General features: G+C 35.8%; 1 protein-coding gene across 1 annotated transcript in view; it reads right to left on the bottom strand.

The window, feature by feature from the left end:
• Positions 1-22,981, bottom strand: part of LOC117324615 (proteasome activator complex subunit 4A-like) — a 52,117-nt gene that overhangs the window by 13,289 nt on the left and 15,847 nt on the right. Inside the window, exons 20-42 of the mRNA XM_033880536.1 lie at positions 22,588-22,742; positions 22,244-22,336; positions 22,041-22,099; positions 21,433-21,495; positions 21,153-21,208; positions 20,660-20,758; positions 20,320-20,382; positions 20,016-20,111; positions 17,982-18,107; positions 17,377-17,568; positions 16,597-16,733; positions 15,921-15,974; positions 15,577-15,706; positions 14,806-15,047; positions 11,576-11,771; positions 11,042-11,206; positions 10,247-10,351; positions 9,518-9,609; positions 7,997-8,128; positions 7,110-7,258; positions 6,421-6,531; positions 1,369-1,472; positions 996-1,124 (exon numbers count right to left, since the gene is read on the bottom strand). Coding sequence (XP_033736427.1) covers positions 996-1,124; positions 1,369-1,472; positions 6,421-6,531; positions 7,110-7,258; positions 7,997-8,128; positions 9,518-9,609; positions 10,247-10,351; positions 11,042-11,206; positions 11,576-11,771; positions 14,806-15,047; positions 15,577-15,706; positions 15,921-15,974; positions 16,597-16,733; positions 17,377-17,568; positions 17,982-18,107; positions 20,016-20,111; positions 20,320-20,382; positions 20,660-20,758; positions 21,153-21,208; positions 21,433-21,495; positions 22,041-22,099; positions 22,244-22,336; positions 22,588-22,742 — 2,748 coding nt within the window. The remainder of the gene's footprint in view (positions 1-995; positions 1,125-1,368; positions 1,473-6,420; positions 6,532-7,109; positions 7,259-7,996; positions 8,129-9,517; positions 9,610-10,246; positions 10,352-11,041; positions 11,207-11,575; positions 11,772-14,805; positions 15,048-15,576; positions 15,707-15,920; positions 15,975-16,596; positions 16,734-17,376; positions 17,569-17,981; positions 18,108-20,015; positions 20,112-20,319; positions 20,383-20,659; positions 20,759-21,152; positions 21,209-21,432; positions 21,496-22,040; positions 22,100-22,243; positions 22,337-22,587; positions 22,743-22,981) is intronic.

The raw sequence follows: 22,981 nt of genomic DNA, 5'->3' as shown, positions 1-22,981 counted from the left end.
TCCAACATTAACAGATTACACAAAAATTAACATTTACAGATAATACAAACATCCAACATTTACAGATAACACAAACATCCAACATTTACAGATAACACAAACATCCAACATTTACAGATTACACAAAAATTAACATTTACAGATTACAGAAACATCCAACATTTACAGATAATACAAACATCCAACATTTACAGATTACACAAAAATTAACATTTACAGATAATACAAACATCCAACATTTACAGATAACACAAACATCCAACATTTACAGATAACAGAGACATCCAACATTTACAGATAACACAAACATCCAACATTTACAGATAACACAAAAATTAACATTTACAGATTACACAAAAATTAACATTTACAGATAACAGAAACATCCATTATTTACAGATAACAGAAACATCCAACATTTACAGATAACACAAACATCCAACATTTACAGATAACACAAAAATTAACATTTACAGATTACACAAAAATTAACATTTACAGATTACACAAAAATTAACATTTACAGATAATACAAACATCCAACATTTACAGATTACACAAAAATTAACATTTACAGATTACACAAAAATTAACATTTACAGATAATACAAACATCCAACATTTACAGATTACACAAAAATTAACATTTACAGATAATACAAACATCCAACATTTACAGATAATACAAACATCCAACATTTACAGATAACACAAACATCCAACATTTACAGATTACACAAAAATAAACATTTACAGATAACAGAGACATCCAACATTTACAGTACAGTAAACAACAATTTCCATATAATTAACATAGTTCATATATATATATATATTTTTTATATATATATTTTTTTGCAATTTTGATGCATTCTTCAAAAGTCAGAAAAAACATAGAACGACTCTAAATTAACATTTACTGTAGTACGTAGTACAGATGGTAGGGTCTGTCCACATCACCTTTATATAACTGACCAGTGGTCAGTATCTCTTACCTCTCTGACAGTTGTTAGAGCTAAAGGGACCATGTCCGGCTGGACGAGGGACTGGGCGAAGTATGACAGAGCCAGCGTACAATCCATTTTCAGCTCCTCGTCACGAGTCTCACTCTCCAATGTACACATCTGACAAAGTCATTATACCCAGGTTAGTCAAATAGACATGGTTAAGAGCATCATTTTGTAATTATTGACACTTTGGTATTTTTCCTTTAACAGTGTATCCTTCTCAGTTAATTTGCACGTAAAACTAAATGAATTAATTTACATTTCAAAACATTAACTAAACATTTTCTTTACACAAAAGAGCAATAGGATAGTTGACAGTTGCTAACCATTTAGATTTCATTTAAAGATAATTGCTATGTACTCTGGATGATAAAGACTTACAATAGGGTAGAAGCTGAAAGAACTCTGGTGGTGCTGATGTGAAGTTCATCAGTAAACTTAGGCTATTAAGTACCCACTTCATCACTGTAATTAAATACATCAGGTTATATAACACAGTAAATACTAATAAAATTTATCCTAGAAGTTTTCTCAGCCAGTCTAAAGTTTAACTAATAACTGGAAATGTGGCCAGCAATATTTGACCTTTTGACCTGAAAAGCATTTAAAATCACTTGTTTAAAGCAAAGAGTGATTTAAGGCAACTGAATTTATTATATGGGAACATTTTAGGTTTACTAAAGTCTTTTGAGTCGGGGTTACAAATGTATTCCAACAGCATACTGAAACAAGGTAACCTTATACAAAAGATAGAATCAGACTGTCAGAACTCCCCACATTAACATAACTGGAACCAGGAAACATTAAGGTTACATCAAAGACAGGATAGAATCTGTGTATAGACCAGGTCACATTAAAGACAGGAGAGAATCTGTGTATAAACCAGGTCACATTAAAGACAGGAGAGAATCTGTGTGTAAACCAGGTCACATTAAAGACAGGAGAGAATCTGTGTGTAAACCAGGTCACATTAAAGACAGGATAGAATCTGTGTAAAACCAGGTCACATTAAAGACAGGAGAGAATCTGTGTAAACCAGGTCACATTAAAGACAGGAGAGAATCTGTGTATAAACCAGGTCACATTAAAGACAGGAGAGAATCTGTGTGTAAACCAGGTCACATTAAAGACAGGAGAGAATCTGTGTATAAACCAGGTCACATTAAAGACAGGAGAGAATCTGTGTAAACCAGGTCACATTAAAGACAGGAGAGAATCTGTGTGTAAACCAGGTCACATTAAAGACAGGAGAGAATCTGTGTATAAACCAGGTCACATTAAAGACAGGAGAGAATCTGTGTATAAACCAGGTCACATTAAAGACAGGAGAGAATCTGTGTATAAACCAGGTCACATTAAAGACAGGAGAGAATCTGTGTGTAAACCAGGTCACATTAAAGACAGGAGAGAATCTGTGTATAAACCAGGTCACATTAAAGAAGCAGGAAAATGATAAACAGATCTTAATACAGGCATAGAGACAGGTATAAAGTCGTTACACAAGCAAAAATACGGAAAACAGGTACTTAAAAAGGAAGAATCGTTAAACCAGGTCACATTAAAAAGCGAAAAAGGTTAAAACAGGTAAATCTGTGTAAACAGGTACATTAAGAGATAGAATCGTGTATAAAAAGTCAGGAAAATCGGAGTAAACTGTGTTAAACAGTAAAGAGAAGAACTGTGTATAAACCAGGTCACATTAAAGACAGGAGAGATCTGTGTATAAACCAGGTACATTAAAGACAGGAGAGAATCTGTGTAAAACCAGGTCACATAAAGACGGAATCGGAAAACAGGTCACATACAGGCAGAATAATCTAGGAAAAGGTCATGTTATAAACAGGTACATTAAACCGGAGAATTAAAACAGGTCAACATAAGCAGGAAGAACTTGTATAAACCAGTCACAAAGACAAGAAAATTTGAAACCAGGTCCAATTAAGACAGGAGAGAATCTGTGTGTAAACCAGGTCACATTAAAGACAGGAGAGAATCTGTGTATAAACCAGGTCACATTAAAGACAGGAGAGAATCTGTGTGTAAACCAGGTCACATTAAAGACAGGAGAGAATCTGTGTATAAACCAGGTCACATTAAAGACAGGAGAGAATCTGTGTATAAACCAGGTCACATTAAAGACAGGAGAGAATCTGTGTAAACCAGGTCACATTAAAGACAGGAGAGAATCTGTGTATAAACCAGGTCACATTAAAGACAGGAGAGAATCTGTGTATAAACCAGGTCACATTAAAGACAGGAGAGAATCTGTGTATAAACCAGGTCACATTAAAGACAGGAGAGAATCTGTGTATAAACCAGGTCACATTAAAGACAGGATAGAATCTGTGTAAACCAGGTCACATTAAAGACAGGAGAGAATCTGTGTAAACCAGGTCACATTAAAGACAGGAGAGAATCTGTGTATAAACCAGGTCACATTTAAAGACAGGAGAGAATCTGTGTATAAACCAGGTCACATAAAGACAGGAGAAATCTGTGTATAACCAGGTCACATTAAAGACAGGAGAGAATCTGTGTGTAAACCAGGTCACATTAAAGACAGGAGAGAATCTGTGTGTAAACCAGGTCACATTAAAGACAGGAGAGAATCTGTGTATAAACCAGGTCACATTAAAGACAGGAGAGAAATCTGTGTAAACCAGGTCACATAAAGACAGGAGAGAATCTGTGTATAACCAGGTCACATTAAGACAGGAGAGAATCTGTGTATAACCAGGTCACATTAAAGGACAGGAAGATAGAATCTGTTGTAAACCAGGTCACATTAAAGACAGGAGAGAATCTGTGTATAACCAGGTCACATTAAAGACAGGAGAGAATCTGTGTATAACCAGGTCACATTAAAGACAGGAGAGAATCTGTGTATAAACCAGGTCACATTAAAGACAGGAGAGAATCTGTGTATAAACCAGGTCACATTAAAGACAGGAGAGAATCTGTGTGTAAACCAGGTCACATTAAAGACAGGAGAGAATCTGTGTGTAAACCAGGTCACATTAAAGACAGGAGAGAATCTGTGTATAAACCAGGTCACATTAAAGACAGGAGAGAATCTGTGTATAACCAGGTCACATTAAAGACAGGAGAGAATCTGTGTATAAACCAGGTCACATTAAAGACAGGAGAGAATCTGTGTATAAACCAGGTCACATTAAAGACAGGAGAGAATCTGTGTGTAAACCAGGTCACATTAAAGACAGGAGAGAATCTGTGTATAAACCAGGTCACATTAAAGACAGGAGAGAATCTGTGTATAAACCAGGTCACATTAAAGACAGGAGAGAATCTGTGTATAAACCAGGTCACATTAAAGACAGGAGAGAATCTGTGTAAACCAGGTCACATTAAAGACAGGAGAGAATCTGTGTATAAACCAGGTCACATTAAAGACAGGAGAGAATCTGTGTATAAACCAGGTCACATTAAAGACAGGAGAGAATCTGTGTAAACCAGGTCACATTAAAGACAGGAGAGAATCTGTGTATAAACCAGGTCACATTAAAGACAGGAGAGAATCTGTGTATAAACCAGGTCACATTAAAGACAGGAGAGAATCTGTGTAAACCAGGTCACATTAAAGACAGGAGAGAATCTGTGTAAACCAGGTCACATTAAAGACAGGAGAGAATCTGTGTATAAACCAGGTCACATTAAAGACAGGAGAGAATCTGTGTAAACCAGGTCACATTAAAGACAGGAGAGAATCTGTGTGTAAACCAGGTCACATTAAAGACAGGAGAGAATCTGTGTATAAACCAGGTCACATTAAAGACAGGAGAGAATCTGTGTATAAACCAGGTCACATTAAAGACAGGAGAGAATCTGTGTATAAACCAGGTCACATTAAAGACAGGAGAGATTCTGTGTATAAACCAGGTCACATTAAAGACAGGAGAGAATCTGTGTATAAACCAGGTCACATTAAAGACAGGAGAGAATCTGTGTATAAACCAGGTCACATTAAAGACAGGAGAGAATCTGTGTATAAACCAGGTCACATTAAAGACAGGAGAGAATCTGTGTATAAACCAGGTCACATTAAAGACAGGAGAGAATCTGTGTATAAACCAGGTCACATTAAAGACAGGAGAGAATCTGTGTAAACCAGGTCACATTAAAGACAGGAGAGAATCTGTGTATAAACCAGGTCACATTAAAGACAGGAGAGAATCTGTGTATAAACCAGGTCACATTAAAGACAGGAGAGAATCTGTGTGTAAACCAGGTCACATTAAAGACAGGAGAGAATCTGTGTGTAAACCAGGTCACATTAAAGACAGGAGAGAATCTGTGTATAAACCAGGTCACATTAAAGACAGGAGAGAATCTGTGTATAAACCAGGTCACATTAAAGACAGGAGAGAATCTGTGTATAAACCAGGTCACATTAAAGACAGGAGAGAATCTGTGTATAAACCAGGTCACATTAAAGACAGGAGAGAATCTGTGTATAAACCAGGTCACATTAAAGACAGGAGAGAATCTGTGTATAAACCAGGTCACATTAAAGACAGGAGAGAATCTGTGTATAAACCAGGTCACATTAAAGACAGGAGAGAATCTGTGTATAAACCAGGTCACATTAAAGACAGGAGAGAATCTGTGTATAAACCAGGTCACATTAAAGACAGGAGAGAATCTGTGTGTAAACCAGGTCACATTAAAGACAGGAGAGAATCTGTGTATAAACCAGGTCACATTAAAGACAGGAGAGAATCTGTGTATAAACCAGGTCACATTAAAGACAGGAGAGAATCTGTGTATAAACCAGGTCACATTAAAGACAGGAGAGAATCTGTGTATAAACCAGGTCACATTAAAGACAGGAGAGAATCTGTGTATAAACCAGGTCATATTAAAGACAGGCGAGAATCTGTGTATAAACCAGGTCACATTAAAGACAGGAGAGAATCTGTGTATAAACCAGGTCACATTAAAGACAGGAGAGAATCTGTGTATAAACCAGGTCACATTAAAGACAGGAGAGAATCTGTGTATAAACCAGGTCATATTAAAGACAGGAGAGAATCTGTGTATAAACCAGGTCACATTAAAGACAGGAGAGAATCTGTGTATAAACCAGGTCACATTAAAGACAGGCGAGAATCTGTGTATAAACCAGGTCACATTAAAGACAGGAGAGAATCTGTGTATAAACCAGGTCACATTAAAGACAGGAGAGAATCTGTGTATAAACCATGTCACATTAAGAACAGGAGAGAATCTGTGTAAACCAGGTCACATTAAAGACAGGAGAGAATCTGTGTATAAACCAGGTCACACTAAAGACAGGAGAGAATCTGTGTATAAACCAGGTCACATTAAAGACAGGAGAGAATCTGTGTATAAACCAGGTCACATTAAGGACAGGAGAGAATCTGTGTAAACTCACCAGATTTACAGAGCCTTACAGAGGCTTTCCTCTCCTCATCCTCCTCGCTCTCCTCTACATCCATCATCTCCTCTCCCTTCCCTAACACATGATTAGTTCCGACACCATTCTCTGAAACAGACAATGAAAAAGTGAAATCACTGGCATAGCAATGAAATAGCTGTTGTATAGAGACAGGATATCCCCACCCCAACCACACAAAATTACACACCCACCATCACAGCTATGATATAGCTGTAGTAATTACGATCTCCCCACCCCAACCACACAAAATTACACACCCACCATCACAGCTATGATATAGCTGTAGTAATTACGATCTCCCCACCACGACTACACAAAATTACACACCCACCATCAAAGCTATGATATAGCTATTGGAGAGAGACTGGATGCCCCCCAACACCACCAATTCCCCTCACGTGAACAGCAATGCTATAGCTGTGGATAAGATTTAAGATGCCCCTTCACTCCCCGATGCTAAATTCCCACGTGAACAGCAATGTTATAGCTGTGGTTAACATTTTAGACATCCCCTCACTCCCCCAAGCTACATCCCCATGTGAACAGCAATTCTATAGCTGTGATTTTAGATGCCACCCTCACTCCCCCAAGCTAAATTCCCACACTCCACAGGAAGAGCAATTCTATAGCTGTAGTTCCTTATTTCACCAAGTAGGAAGACTTACTGCCATTGCCTTCTGTCTCATCCAACACAATGTGTTTCAGTCCCTCGATCTGTGGCAAGACGATTTTCATGAAATCTTCACGCTTTGGTGATATAGTGACACTATTTGGACTCATGCAGTAGTCGTACAGGAATATACTTGACAGGATACTGAAAGTACAGAAAATATGTAGTAATCTGTCCAAAGAAATAGTATTGAAATTCAGAATGTTTGCTACCTCACTGTGACATAGAGACTTAAAGGTGTGTCCTACCTTACTGTGACATGGAGACTTAAGGGTGTATGCTATCTTACTGTGACATGGAGACTTAAGGGTGTATGCTACCTAACTGTGACATGGAGACTTAAGGATGTATGCTACCTTACTGTGACATAGAGACTTAAGGATGTATCATAACCTTACTGTGACATATAGAGACTTAAGGATGTATCATACGTTAATGTGACATGGAGACTTAAGGATGTATCATATGTTACTGTACATGGAGACTCAAGGATGTATGCTACCTTACTGTCACATGGAGACTTAAGAGTATATCATACCTTACTGTGACATAGAAACTTAAGGATGTATCATACCTTACTGTACATGGAGACTCAAGGATGTATGCTATCTTACTGTGACATGGAGACTTAAGGGTGTATGCTAGGTTACTGTGACAATGAAACTTAAGGGTGTATGGTACCTTATTATGACACTGAGTCTGAGAGGTAAGGATGTGTTACCTTGCATAGAGGTGGAGACTTAAGTGTGTATGCTACCTTACTATAGCATAGACATATGTTTAATGCAACAAAAAATAATCTCTACTTGATAAGATTTAATTTCAACACTTACTAAGTTGACATCAAGGTTTCTCTACAAACTTCAATTTTAAAACCCCTACCTTCCGACTCTGTCGCGTACATTTTTGTACGGGTGAGAGAGGTAAGGCATGAGGTAGTCAAGGAACCTGTGTAACAACTTTGATACCCTCCATTCCTGTTGACTCAGAGCGCTCTGTATCCCATACAGCCGACTACAAAACAAAGTCATAACAACTGACACAATAGTAACTTAACATATAAGGAAAAATATCAAAATCTATAAACAATTTTCAGATTTTCGAATCTTGCATTCAAATAAAACAGAAGTCAGAATATATCTTATACAGTGGAACTTCGTTAACTCGAAGTCGACGGGACCACGAAAAAACTTCGAGTTATCCGAGTGTTCGAATTAAGCGAGTTATCGTTTTTGGTGAAAAGTTTGGTCAATATTTGTCAACATTATATAATCATTATAACTTCGCTCTGTCGCTCATCAGTTTAGTGTGAAGACTGGTCAATACATGTAAATATATATGTAATGTTTCGTTATGTCACTTGTAATTTGGTGTAGTTTTGCCGATATACAGTCACGATAAAGTTTCTTTCACTTAGTCACTTCAAAACGATCTGATGTGCAAGTCATGTTTGCAAAAGGTAAACGATAAAACGGAATTCGACAAAACAAATAACCGTTTAAGTTTAACACAGATTGCATACAAAACGTAACAGAACCATTACCTTTTATTGGACATATATAAAATACTGTTTGTTCGGCCTACTTACTTTTTATTGATAACCACACCATTTCCATGTGTATTAGCACCGGAAGTTGGGCTGCGCATGTGCGTATAAAATGTTACTGTAACTGAGTTGGCGTTTTATCCGATTTAATAGACAGCACTGACCGTTACAGTTATACTCTGAACACCTCGGCAGTAATTACGCTATTGTTTCAGCAGTTTAAAGATTTAATAGGCGCCGGTGACTGTGTCATTTCTACACCTGTAAAAACATCAGCCGGGTAGATCTACCGGTGTGTCAGAGATTAGTTCCGCTTGAGCGAACGGGTAGATGAGTTGTTGACTATCGTGTGTACTGATATCGGCGACCGCCTTGGAAAATTACCTGATGTAAGTAAAGCAGTACTTTTTATCACCAAGACTTGTTGTTATAAGATTCAACCGACAATTTCTTTTATGAATTTATGAAACACTTATAATAGCATGTAGGTTAGTAGTGCCGATATGTTCAGTATTACAAACGGAATTTAGATCTAGCTCTTAAAAAATGTCGGCGTTTGCCACCGATCGACGAAAATTATACTTCGAGTTATTCGAACATTTCAAGTAGGATTTTTTTTGTTGGGACCAAATTTTTACTTCGTATTATCCGAGTTTTTCGAGTTATCCGAATTCGAATTTTCCGAGTTTTTTTTACTAAGATAAAGAGAGAATTCGGCCGGGACCGGCGAGGTACTTCGAGTTAAGCGGGGTATTCGAGTTATCCGAGTTCGAGTTAACGAAGTTCCACTGTATATCTATTTATGTGGGAAATGACTTTAAATACCATAAAACAGAAAATTAAACTATTGCCCATACCTGGAATCTCCAAAGGAGCCCCCTTCTCCACTCAGAGGGTTTTCCATGACTAGTTCAAAGTACCAATGTAGTTTTCTAGGATCCCTGCTTTCCTGTAAATAATTATAGCATTCTCAAATGATGTCATTTGTCTTGTTTAAAAAAACAGCAAGGTACTGCAGGATCTAACAATAAACCCCTCTCCAGTGCCAATTTGACAGATCTTCATTCATCAAAATGTATCAAATATCAAAACAACAAGAATGCTGATTTAAACATTTAAGTACTGTAACAGCCAGTTATAATTCTTGGGTAGTAAAGGGGTTGTATAAAGATTCATTTAAAACTAAGCCAGATCTTCAAACTAGACTAATACACTGAAATAAACAAATGGCAATAATTATTTTACAAATTGTTCAAGCAAAATGCTGTTCAGGAAATACACAACTACATATCATAATTATAAAACCTACCACCTTTCAAAGAGTTCGGTCAAAACAGAGAGAGGAGGTCTCCAAACAAGGTTATATTAAAGGGCAGTAACTTTTTCAAAAATTGTTGAAACAAAATGCCTCATGAAGAATAAATGATATTATCATGATTATAAAGTCTATCACATTACAAAGCTGGCAAGCTGAAAACTTAGGGAACAGACCTCAAGAAAAACAAAAATTGATGTCAAATTATGACTTTATGTAACTGTAAAAAGTCATATTTAGCCAAATCAGCACCTGTTTCTCAGTAACGTACCGATATGACAGTGAAGAATGTGCCCCAGTCATCCAGAGTCTCCACAGTCATGTTGTTCAGCGCCTTTTTCAGGAGAGGTGTCGTCCACTTCCACAAGGATTCCACCTACACCCACCAATGGAAAAAGAGATACACTTAGACTACCATTAACCTGGAAAATTATTCCATTTATATCACTTTTAATACCATAACGTACCCGTATATCAAATAAAATTTTGCTGGTATTTCATCATGAGCCAGTAATTAATTCGACAAGGCTATATTTTGGAGAAGGTTTTACACAATTACAGCCCATCTATAGTGTCAGTCTTTAGAATGTATGGTAGGGCCAGTGTGTAGACTGTATCTTCAGTCTAATCAAAATCTAGATAGTCATTCTCATTACGTTACATGAATATCTAACAACATCCCATAAGGGGTCACGTCGGGGTGACCTTTTGGATTAGCCAATCAAATGACTACTTCCAGAATCTTGGAAGTGAATTTTATTTGTCCGAATTAGCATGACTTGAGTGCATAGGCTGCATAATCTGTCAATTTGTTTCAATTCATTTCGTCCCAGAAAGCATATAGCTACATGTATATACATGCTGTGCCAAAATGGTTTGCTTCAGATGCTTACTATGACGAAATGGTTTGCTTCGATGACATAGACAAATTGAAAGTGAAATACATATCTCAAAGGTCATCACAACGTGACCCCATATGGGCAACGTGACCCCATATGGGATGTTGTTAGATGTTCATGTAACAAAGTGAGAATGACCATCTAGATTTTAATTAGATTGACCGTACCTTATCGTAGGGCCAGTGTTTAGACCCACGTAGAATTCCTGACAACATCTCCATCGCACACCTCTGGCTACTGTCGTGGGTGTCATGACTCGTGTCACTAATAAGACGTTCTATATGAGGCTTAAAAAGCTCAAGGAATGTGTCACCAAAATTCCGATGTAGGCCCTGAAATTATACATCACATATCAATATCAATTCCTTGTAATCTAAATATCGTGCTTTGAAATTATAAACAATGCAAATCATATATTCTTTTTATCTAAATATTCTTCGAAAAACTGCTCCAAAATAATACATAGAATTTTAATCTCATTTTTATTCCAAATTCAGATTGAAATCTTGCATTTGAAACACATTTTCAATCAGGACAATATCATTTTGATTCACACTTAATAATACATGTTTTAAGTTCAATCTTAAGAATTTTCATTCATTAAATTTTTACATCATTTAAACTAAATCATCTGTTATTACACTTTTCCTGACAACAAACTACAAAGCAGTCCTATTTTTCCTTAGCAATGTTAACTGTACCTTAAACAAAGTCATGGTCTTGGTACGGAATTTGTCTTTCCTTTTATGTTCCTCTAGGGCTAAGAATTCTATAAACTTATCCACAAATTCAGCATTCATCAAGTTTTCATATAACGGGACCTCTTCCTCTCGTAGTTCTTCCAGAGATCTTTCTAACTTTGGCTGTTCTGAGGTAGGAGCGTACGTCTTCATCTCTCTGTAAATTCAGTCATATGAAATCATAATTTTCTATAATTTCGAGAGTTCATACAGACTTTGTCAAATCTCTTGATGATACAAGGTATATTTCTCTTGATGTCATGTTTAATTCATAATACAGTAAAACTCGGATAAGTCGAAGTCGACGGGACCAAGCAAAATATTCGACTTATCCGATGGTTCGACTTATCCGTGTTTGTATACGGAGACAAAACCCAACTATCATCGGTTGTATGCAGAACAAGTGCTTGCATGATAAGATAGTCGAAAATAAGCAATACATAATAACAAAGAAATTAATTAATTGTACATGATAACAATTATTCCTTTATCTAATAAACAATATTGTGCAGTTACAGATAAAAACAAAGTTCATGCGTAAAATAGTCTTTGACATAGACACACGATTTACACACGGGAGTCGCAAATGACAGCATAATATTCTATGAAAACGTTACATATATTATAAGAATATAAATGTATATATTGTACTCATATTATCTATCTTTAAATCCGTTGATATTGTTCTCAAATTTAACAATATTAAACAATAAACAGTCCGGGAAAATTGGTCGACCGTACGCGTGCTGATTTTGTATCAAAGGTGACGGCCGCGGTCAGTGTTTTATCGGCTGCATAATCATGCATTGCCACAATCTTTTGAACAGAGTAAAAACATTCCGCATATCATTGTTACTATTGCATCGTCGTATTCAGAATTTAGGCATATATAGATAAATCAATGACAGACAGGTATTTTTCTTTGCATTTTTCGATGGAAGATATGTAATTTATCGTTTACTTTTTCCTTATTTTTTTCGGCGGCCTTGTGCATCAAAACAGTAAACAGAACACATTGGTTTGTAGACTAAAACGTGCACATTTTATTCTTAGTTATGTATACCTGAACGTTTTACTTCACCTGAGCACCTGTATAAACAATTGGATGATGCGTAACCGACAGCCGGAAACTAATAATAGGCTCTGTTTACACCGTTACGGGTGATCGGTCACACTCGGTCAATCAGACGAGGCCAGCAAATTTTACCTGAGACAGCATGACGCCTCGATGTTCGACACAAAAATGGAAATTTTGGTATAGTTTAGAAGGGAGGGACCACAAAATATATTCGACACAACCGCAGTATTCGATTCAACAGTGTTCAAGTCATCCGTGCTTAATTTACTAAGATAAAGAAGGGAAAAAATCGGGACCGAACGAAACGTTCGACTCATCCGATGTATTCGATTCAACCGTGTTCGACACAAGTGAGTTTTACTGTATGTAAATGAGATTTATAAACTGTTACATTAATAGGGATTTTTCTCTAGTGAAATTGAATATACTCATAGTAAAATCTCTACATTTTTATAACTATGAATGAGCTAGCTAGATATGTGAAGCATTATTTTCAACTAAAGGTATTGTTCTAGCAACTAAGCCAACATTTGAAGATGACCCCGCAGAAACTTAGAAACCAATTAGGGGTTTTCAAGTAAAACATCTATCCCACCCCAGGACTCCAGGTTTGGTTAAGGGGTACCACCCATAGAATTTATTTAATAAATTATATTGAAGTAATAGGAAGGCAATCAAACATGTATAGAAGTGATTTTTTGTGGAGTCCTGGGGTCAGGTAGATATTCTAATGGATTAGCCCTTACAGGTAACCATTGCTGAGAGTCATAGTTTGAGTGAGCCTATCTTTAACACCACAAGCAGAAGTTATCTATTATTAGAGAGTCCTATTCCAGAATAATCCCAGTAGTATTTCAATCTCCATGCTCAGACATAAAAATCACCCTGGATGATGTCCAAATTTAAATCGCAACTACAGAACTAGTGTAGAATATATTTTTGAAACATATAACCCCATGGTTCCATTTTGATAGAAATGAGTTTAGCTCAAACTTTAGCCGAAACAGGGGTGAGATCAGCTCAGAGTAAAATAGTCTAAAATAACAATTTAGAATTTAGAAATATTTTAAGTCAACAATTCAACAAAAACTAGAACTGTCGCCAGGATGGCTGACTAATACCCCTGCAATCTGCAATGGTGAAATGGAACTGTTAATTAGAGGCTTACTAAGATAACCCAGTAATATAGTGACCAGTTGCCATAGCAACCATAATTTAAAAAAAAAAAATAAAGTGGCATGCACATCTACACATGGTACTCTATATTCGTGTAAAGTTTCATTGAAATTGGCCCATTGGTTTTGGAGGAGTTATCCGGACAAACTTAAAGTTATGGTTCTTATCAGAAAACCTGATTATAGTGACCAGTTGCCATAGCAACCATAATTTTGAAAGAAAAGAAAGTGGCATGCACATCTATATATGGTCCTCTATATTTGTGTGAAGTTTCATTGAAATCAGCCCATCGGTTTAGGAGAAGTTGTCCGGACAATCTTAAAGTTATGGTTCTTATCAGAAAACTTGTTTATAGTGACCAGTTGCCATAGCAACCATAATTTTGTGAAAAATAAAGTGGCATGCATATCTACACCTGGTCCTCTATATTTGTGTGAAGTTTCATTGAAATCGGCTGATCGGTTTTGGAGAAGTTATCCGGACAAACTTAAAGTTATGGTTCTTATCAGAAAACCTGTTTATAGTGACCAGTTACCATAGCAACCATAATTTCGTGAAAAATAAAGTGGCATGCATATCTACACATGGTCCTCTATATTTGTGTGAAGTTTCATTGAAATCAGCCCATCGGTTTAGGAGGAGTTGTCTGGACAAAATGAGTCTACAGACGGATGGACGGACAACCTGATTCCAGTATACCCCTCCTAACTTCGTTGCGGGGGTATAAATACAAGAAAAGTCTGGAATAAGATATCTAACTGAAAAGTCTAAATGCCAAAATCTGAGATAAAAAAATACCATTGGGATTGCACAGCATTGATGTTGGACAACAAAAAATTCCATGCAAAATATCACCATACAAAAAGCTTAAATGACAGAATTGCTGACAGATATATGGACAGATAAAGATAACATTATATGTCTCCGAATAAATTACTTCGGCCAGTTGTAGTAGCCCCAGTGTGTTTTCTCCACAAATGTGCAGTTGTCCCACTGTTCTTTCGTCAGAGGTAGTTTGTCATTATCGTAACAGATCCACAAGTTATCCTTCCTGTCTCCTGGCCGAAGGTCACCATCAGGCGGCGCTGATGTACCCGACACTTTGAACGGATCAAATACTCGCGTCTTGTGCCTTCTTTTCTGCTGTTTCAGGACTGCAGAAATGGAGCTAAGTGACAGCTGTGTGTTATACAAACGGGCCATCATTACATTTACAACACTATAAAAAGTGAACACTGATAAAACACAGGTGCAACATTACAATACTTAGTCGATCTTCTGAAGCTTTTCATTTTTTTAAGCATTCTGTCGAATGAGCGCACTTAAATAACACAAATATTCAAACAAATTCTAATTTTTTTCCATCTCTTTAATATTACTATCAAAATAATTTAAGTTAAATAATATTGATCCTCGAGTCTTACTCGGCTCCAATAATGACCTATAAACCTTTAGGAAAGTATTCTACCTTGACAGATAATAAAAGACAGAGAAATCTATAAAATGAGTATTTCCTTTCATTTTTCTTCATTTTAAGAGTTTTGTCAAAAACTAACAAAATCTATAAAATGAGTATTTCCTTTCATTTTTCTTCATTTTAAGAGTTTTGTCAAAAACTAACAAAGTCCAATAAAAAAAACTTTTTTTTTTTTTTTTTAGTAAAAGTCATTATTTTTAATTAAATCCAAGCTTGTGTAAATGACATTACCTTTCTAACATAGAGAGAGTCATGAACCATGCCTCTGCTGTATAGTCGGATAGCACACGCCGGCGTTAGGATATCGTGTCGCAGTAATAGACATGTCAGCTCCATGCCAATCTGAGAGAATTTCCACATCCTTCAGGAAACAAACCAAACAGGCATTTAAGTGACACATTATCATCTACCTGCCCTAGTCAACATAGGTTATATATGTTCTGTACATTGTATAACACTTGGAATACAATGTATTATCATATTACATGAAGCACATTAACTTTACAAATTTGATACTGTGCTATACAAATGATCACAGGCATTATCATTATAATTATACATTATGACAGACTTACAAGTTTCCATTTTCTACAAGATCGACAAGGTCTGCTACCAGCTTGAGGTACAGTCTGTAAGAATAAAATCCAGTTAAATCAGATACAACAATATGATTTGTCAAAATAAAGGCTAACCACCAGTTCACAAAAACAAGGTATCCATGCTAATCCCCCAATTAGCTCATTGATCAGTGGTTCTTTTGTCATTTTCGGTAAACAGAAAATTTGAGCAATGTATCCAACCACAAAACTTTAAGTGAGGAATGTTAAAGCATCTTCCATGGCCACCACAAAAGTACCACAGCGACTAGTCCACAGCGACTAGTCTTGTTTTCAGAATATTTTGTCACAGATGAGACAATACAATCACAGGTAGTTTTTCTTTGCTTGCTTACAGGATTTGAGGCCAAATTTCCTTGTAGTAGCTGGTGGCTACCCCTCTAAACATCATACAGGAGAGACCTATCACATGGTTTCATTGATTTCAAATAACATAATCAAAGGTTGATCACACACTTTTTGACAGTACTCTAACAATGCCTTCACTAGGAGTCAACATTTTTCTATGAATTAAGCTACATTTTTATTCATAACATTTAAAGAATGATCATTTAATGTAACAGAACATCACAAGTAAAAATTGGCCGATGATTTCATCTGAGTACAGATTTATACAGAGACATTAAATACACACGCTTTGTCTTTGTTACTGGTCTCCTCCTCCCGGACTCTGGCGGCCTCTAAATCCTCGCTCGTGAGGACAGGGAAGGAACTGTGTCGTTTACCTGTGTCCAGAAAGGCTTGTGCTGCTGCTATTACCGAGGGCCTCGTCTACAATACACAGGAATCACTCATTATACTAACATCAATATCTTATACTGGAAAAACCTCCAGTAACAATGGAGGCTACCATCTTTGATATCCCAAGGGTAACAATCACTTCACTATCATCGCATGAGGAAAACAAATTGATTGTTACCCCAGAACTATTAAGGATATTGCTTTTATACAAAGAGCTTAACTTTAGGGGGATGTTTCTGAACAACGTATTTAGGGGAATGAACAATGTATTTAGGGGAATGTTTCTAAACAATGTATTTAGGGGAATGTTTCTAAACAATGCATTAAGGGGAATGTTTCTGAACAACGTATTAAGGGGATTGAATGTTTCTAACAATGTATTAAGGGGAATGTTTCTAAACAATGTATTAAGGGGAATGTTTATGAACAACGTATTAAGGGGAATGTTTCTAACAATGTATTAAGGGGAATGTTTCTAAACAATGTATTTAGGGGAATGTTTCTAAACAATGTATTAAGGGGAATGTTTCTGAACAACGTATTAAGGGGAATGTTTCTAACAATGTATTAAGGGGAATGTTTCTAAACAATGTATTAAGGGGAATGTTTCTAAACAATGTATTAAGGGGAGTGTTTCTGAACATTGTTTAGTATCCTCTGTCTTAAGACTCACTTTGACTACCATAGAGACACTCTCCATGTTCTTGACGACCTTGTTGATGATCTCATCGACGACCTTGAGGATGGAAGGTTTCTCCGAGTGTTGAGCCTGTGTAATGGCCGGCCACACTTCTCCCAATACAGTCCAGTTACACTTGGTAGCGATGTTCTTCTTACCAGAGCCAAGTAGAGTATACAGTGTTCCCTAAAACAAAATTGTTAAGATACAAAATACTACATATTGATCAGTTTTTGTTTTAATAAGGATCCTTTGTGTAAAGTTCTAACTGGCGTTTGTGAGGTGCTGACTTTAATTGTTCAACAGGGAATATTCTAGTTTACCCAGCCATAAAATCGTGAGGCACTTATGTTTATAAATGATGGACCAAAGTTCCTACAGACAGAATAGTTTACCAAACCATAGGCCTACAATTAAAATCAAAAGTTAGAAGTTCATAAATGAAGGACTGGTGTTCCTCCAGGCTGAATAGTTTACCAAGTCATATAATTAAACAATAAAGTTGGTTATAAATAAAAGTGTGATGTTTAAGTCTTTTTGGCTACTAAACTGAATAGAAACCGACGATTTCGGGTAAATGTAGTAAATAGATGACTTACCTTAAACACATGCTCCGGGATGTTTTTATCCCTCAGGTTCTTGACTATCACTGGCACGACACAGCGGTAGGAATAATGGAGGTTATGAAAGCCGAGGAACAACACACCTTGGGCCGTCTTCCTCACCTGAAATCAAACAGATATCATACTGTTATTTCAGTAGTAGTCCAGAGTTTTCAATTATTAATATCAGTGTTTTTAATTTATCTCAAAGAGATGTAGTTTTGAAATTCTTTTATTTTTTACTTTAAAATATCTCCTGAAATGGCATTTTATTAATAAACATAAAACATTTATTTGCTCAAGTTTCTATCGGTACAATAGGGTGTGGTATGATCAGGATTTTTGTTTGGTGATCGTTAGAGAATATGAGACACTAACTAGTTATATTTTATTCTAGCAATTGTTTAGTTGGCATCATGTCACAGTAGAACAAAAATAATGTCAATTTCATAACTGACTTTCTATTTCTGCTGTTGATACATTCCAAAAACTGTAAGTCATCACTGTTAAAGAATACCAGCATTCTCTTGACCATGAATATAAATATATCTGTGAAAACCATGCATTGACCTATAACAACAACTATTACAGAATAAAATTGAATACCTCGTACAATTTAGTGAGATAATACCTCGTACAATTTAGTAAGATAATACCTTGTACAATTTAGTAAGATAATACCTCGTACAATTTAGTGAGGTAATACCTCGTACAATTTAGTAAGATAATACATCGTACAATTTAGTGAGGTAATACCTCGTACAATTTAGTGAGGTAATACCTCGTACAATTTAGTGAGGTAATAATACCCCGTACAATTTAGTGTGATAATACATCGTACAATTTAGTGAGGTAATACCTCGTACAATTTAGTAAGATAATACCTCGTACAATTTAGTGAGATAATACCTCGTACAATTTAGTGAGGTAATACCTCGTACAATTTAGTGAGATAATACCTCGTACAATTTAGTGAGGTAATACCTTTTACAATTTAGTGAGGTAATACCTCGTACAATTTAGTGTGATAATACCTCGTACAATTTAGTGAGATAATACCTCGTACAATTTAGTGAGGTAATACCTCGTACAATTTAGTAAGATAATACCTCGTACAATTTAGTGAGGTAATACCTCGTACAATATAGTAAGATAATACCTCGTACAATTTAATGAGAAAATACCTCGTACAATTAAGTGAGGTAAATTCCTCGTACAATTTAGTGAGGTAATACCTCGTACAATTTAGTGAGATAATACCTCGTACAATTTAGTCAGGTAAATACCTCGTACAATTTAGTGAGGTAATACCTCGTACAATTTAGTGAGATAATACCTCAAACAATTTAGTAAGATAATACCTCGTACAATTTAGTGAGGTAATACCTCGTACAATTTAGTAAGATAATACCTCGTACAATTTAGTGAGGTAATACCTTTTACAATTTAGTGAGGTAATACCTCATACAATTTAGTGTGATAAATACCTCGTACAATTTAGTCAGATAATACCTCATACAATTTAATGAGAAAATACCTCGTACAATTTAATGAGAAAATTCCTCGTACAATTTAATGAGATAATTCCTCGTACAATTCAATGAGATAATACCTCGTACAATTTAGTGAGATAATTCCTCGTACAATTTAAGTGAGATAATACCTCGTACAATTAAGTGAGGTAATACCTCATACAATTTAATGAGAAAATACCTCGTACAATTTAGTCAGATAATACCTCGTACAATTTAGTGAGAAAATACCTCGTACAATTTAATGAGAAAATTCCTCGTACAATTCAATGAGAAAATTCCTCGTACAATTCAATGAGATAATACCTCATACAATTAAGTGAGATAATACCTCGTACAATTTAATGAGAAAATACCTCGTACAATTTAGTCAGATAATATCTCGTACAATTTAGTCAGATAATATCTTGTAAAATCAAGCGAGATAACACCTCATATAATTTTTATATCTAACAATTGTGCTAAAGTAAACAAGGTTCTAGACACCAGGTATACATACATCACTATACCGGCTAACAGACAAGCCCAGGAGATCCAGCAGCATGGTCTTGTGTCGCTCAGTGAAAAGCCGTCTACAGCCGTTCAACATACGAAGCTGTAACAGAGATTCAACAAATACTGCCCAGACTTATCATCGTTTAACATACAAAGATGTAGTCTTTTCTAAGTATTCTATTTCGAATATAAATACTAAACATATATGATATGAGTTATATGTGTTTATCTATAATATTATATTTTATTTTAACAGACAGACAGAATGAGGTTTTATAATCTGTGAGAATAAAACATGTATGACCTACCTCCTGCTGTAGTTGTACTCGGTCTACAAGTATGGCTCGTAGATGTCGCTTTTTAGTCCTCATCTGTAACAAACAGTTATCCTTACTGAAACTTATAAATAACAACTGGAAAGAAGTTACAAACATCTATCCTTACTGAAACTTAAATGTGAAAAGTAGTTATTGAGCTCAAAAGGCAGCTAACCAACTTTTTTCTACTGGAAAATATTGCTATTTTATTTTCAAAAACAAATTTCCCTTTCCAGTTTTTTCTTTAAAGTTTGCTGAGATGATTCTAGTAAATTGGCCCCTTCCTCTACTTAAATTTCTATTCTATTTTAACCATAAACATGAATGCTACCTGATCATCTAAAGCTTGCTTCACAGAGTGGAAACTCTTCCATCGTTTATCAAAGTCATTTTTCTGGGTTCCATTGAAGAACATCACAGTTTCATATATCTGAAAGAAAATAATAATTCACACACTGCAGATTTTATCAACATCTCTAATGCCTGATATTACACTAGACAGAATATATTAACATATTGATACAGAAAATATCTAATTATCAAAATCAGAAACAATTTCACAAATTGATACAGAAAATATCTAATTATCAAAATCAGAAACAATTTTGTTATGAGTGCAAAATACTGAAATAAATTAAATGCATTTTTAAGTTGAACCCAAGAAACCACCATATAAGGAGAGCTGTGACTAACTGTATTATGTGTTCACCTGTGTAAAGAGACTACCTGTGTTAAGAGACCACCTGTTTTATTATGTCACCTGTGTTGAGAGACCACCTGTGTACAGAGACCGCTGCCCATAACAGTCACTGCTATGTACCTACCTGTACCAACTTGAACAGTCCCTTGGTGTCGTCCTCACATGTGGCCAGCATATGAGCTGTACAAAATATAAGGAGAAAAATCTTACAAGATTGAGAAAATAAAAAAGTTTTTAGCTTGCTTGGTTATAAAGATCGGTAATTATAATTTGATTATTTTTCATATTACTCTTTTACCCTTCCTAAAATATGGACCACAGTGGATGGAGAGGAGCTTCCAATAGAGAACTTATCTCCCTTTTTTAGTATGAGTTAACTCATTAATCAGAGGTGTTTTACTTACACAGGAGCGGACGGACAGCATCCACTACAGTTTCCCGTACATTTCGACCATTCAGTGTTATACCTGAAAAGTGAAAGTCAGTCATATAAAAACATCCAGACAAAAACTTATACATGTAAACATGTAACACTCGATTAAAACAAGGGATCGAAGGTCCTAAATCGTCGTCAGACAAAGACGTACAACAGGGGCATGCCCATCCATCCCAAGGGGTAAAACCAACCTCATTTATATTGATTATGACTGCCCTCCTCCTGTGATATATCAGATCAAATTTGGTTGTAATCCATTAAAGCAGAAAGGAGGAGTAGTGTTAAAGGAAACTTTCAGCCAAGTTCCCATTTCAGGCCCAAGCCCCTGTACCCTGAGTTTGAACCAGCCTCACATATATAAATTTGATTGCCCTCCACCAAAAATGTTTCAAAACCATATTTGGTTGAAATACACTATGGCGTTAATGAGGATTTGCGATTTGAATGTAAAAAGTTTTGGCACATGGCACACGAAAGATGAAACACAATGGCAATAGATCATTATGATCCTTGGGCCAGATGATCATAACATAAGAAAAAATATTATTCTAAAATGATTTTTCTCTAAATACTTACAGGAATGTTGTCCTGTAGACTGACAGTGCTGACGCCGCAAGGAGACACAGCTTTTCACTCTACAAATGCATAATTTATTTTTTCGACATTAAAATCTTTCAACTCATTAATATGCAAAATTCATTCCTTTTGTCATAAAAGAAATGGTTAGTTCTTTGTTTGTAAATTATTTATTTACTTCACATCAACATTTGAACACTTACATATTTACGACAGCATCCTCCCACATAGGAAGAACACAGCCAGCGCCTAGTAAACACTCGAGTATAACATTCAGTCTTCTAAGCAACTCCTCCCTACAAGCAAAATTGTAACGTGATTGTGTTAATTTCATTGTAAAATGGAAATTTTTAACAACTGAAATAATAAATCTTTAAAGAAGGTGATCTTTCAGGACAACATATCAAATTTTTCAATCATTTTTTTTTTGCACAAAAAAAAAAAAAGAAAAGAAAAGATGAAATATCCAGAAAGTTGTTGAACTACATACAATTTTGGTTTTCTGGTTTTCCAAACAAAATATATCAAAAACCTTTGAGCATGTTACCTGTTCATTTGATTTTCTGTTGACACTGTCTTGATGGCTTCCAGCTCTGGTCCGAGAATGGTCTTGAGAATCTCGGTGGCAAATTCCATTTCTTCTTGGTTAGGTACATGCCATTTCATCTGTAAGTCTTTGAGGTCTCCAGGCATGGCCCACTCCTGTAGACAAGTAATGCACACAGCTGATTGATTTTGGAGAAGTATAAACATGTGTCGAATATTAGAGAGCAAGTAAATAATGTTTGCTTTAAAGATGTATGCTACATTTTAACATAGACATGTACATTTACCTCCAAAAGGGTTCCACACTGAGATATCAACAAGAACTGATGATTTAATTTGATTTATCAAACATACACATCAATGATGAGTTAGGTACCACAGGATCTCCTGAACGA

This window comes from Pecten maximus, chromosome 3 (genome assembly GCF_902652985.1).
Source record: "Pecten maximus chromosome 3, xPecMax1.1, whole genome shotgun sequence".
Taxonomy (NCBI): domain Eukaryota; kingdom Metazoa; phylum Mollusca; class Bivalvia; order Pectinida; family Pectinidae; genus Pecten; species Pecten maximus.
Note: the sequence above shows the minus strand (reverse complement) of the source record. Positions and strands in the feature narration are given on the sequence as shown.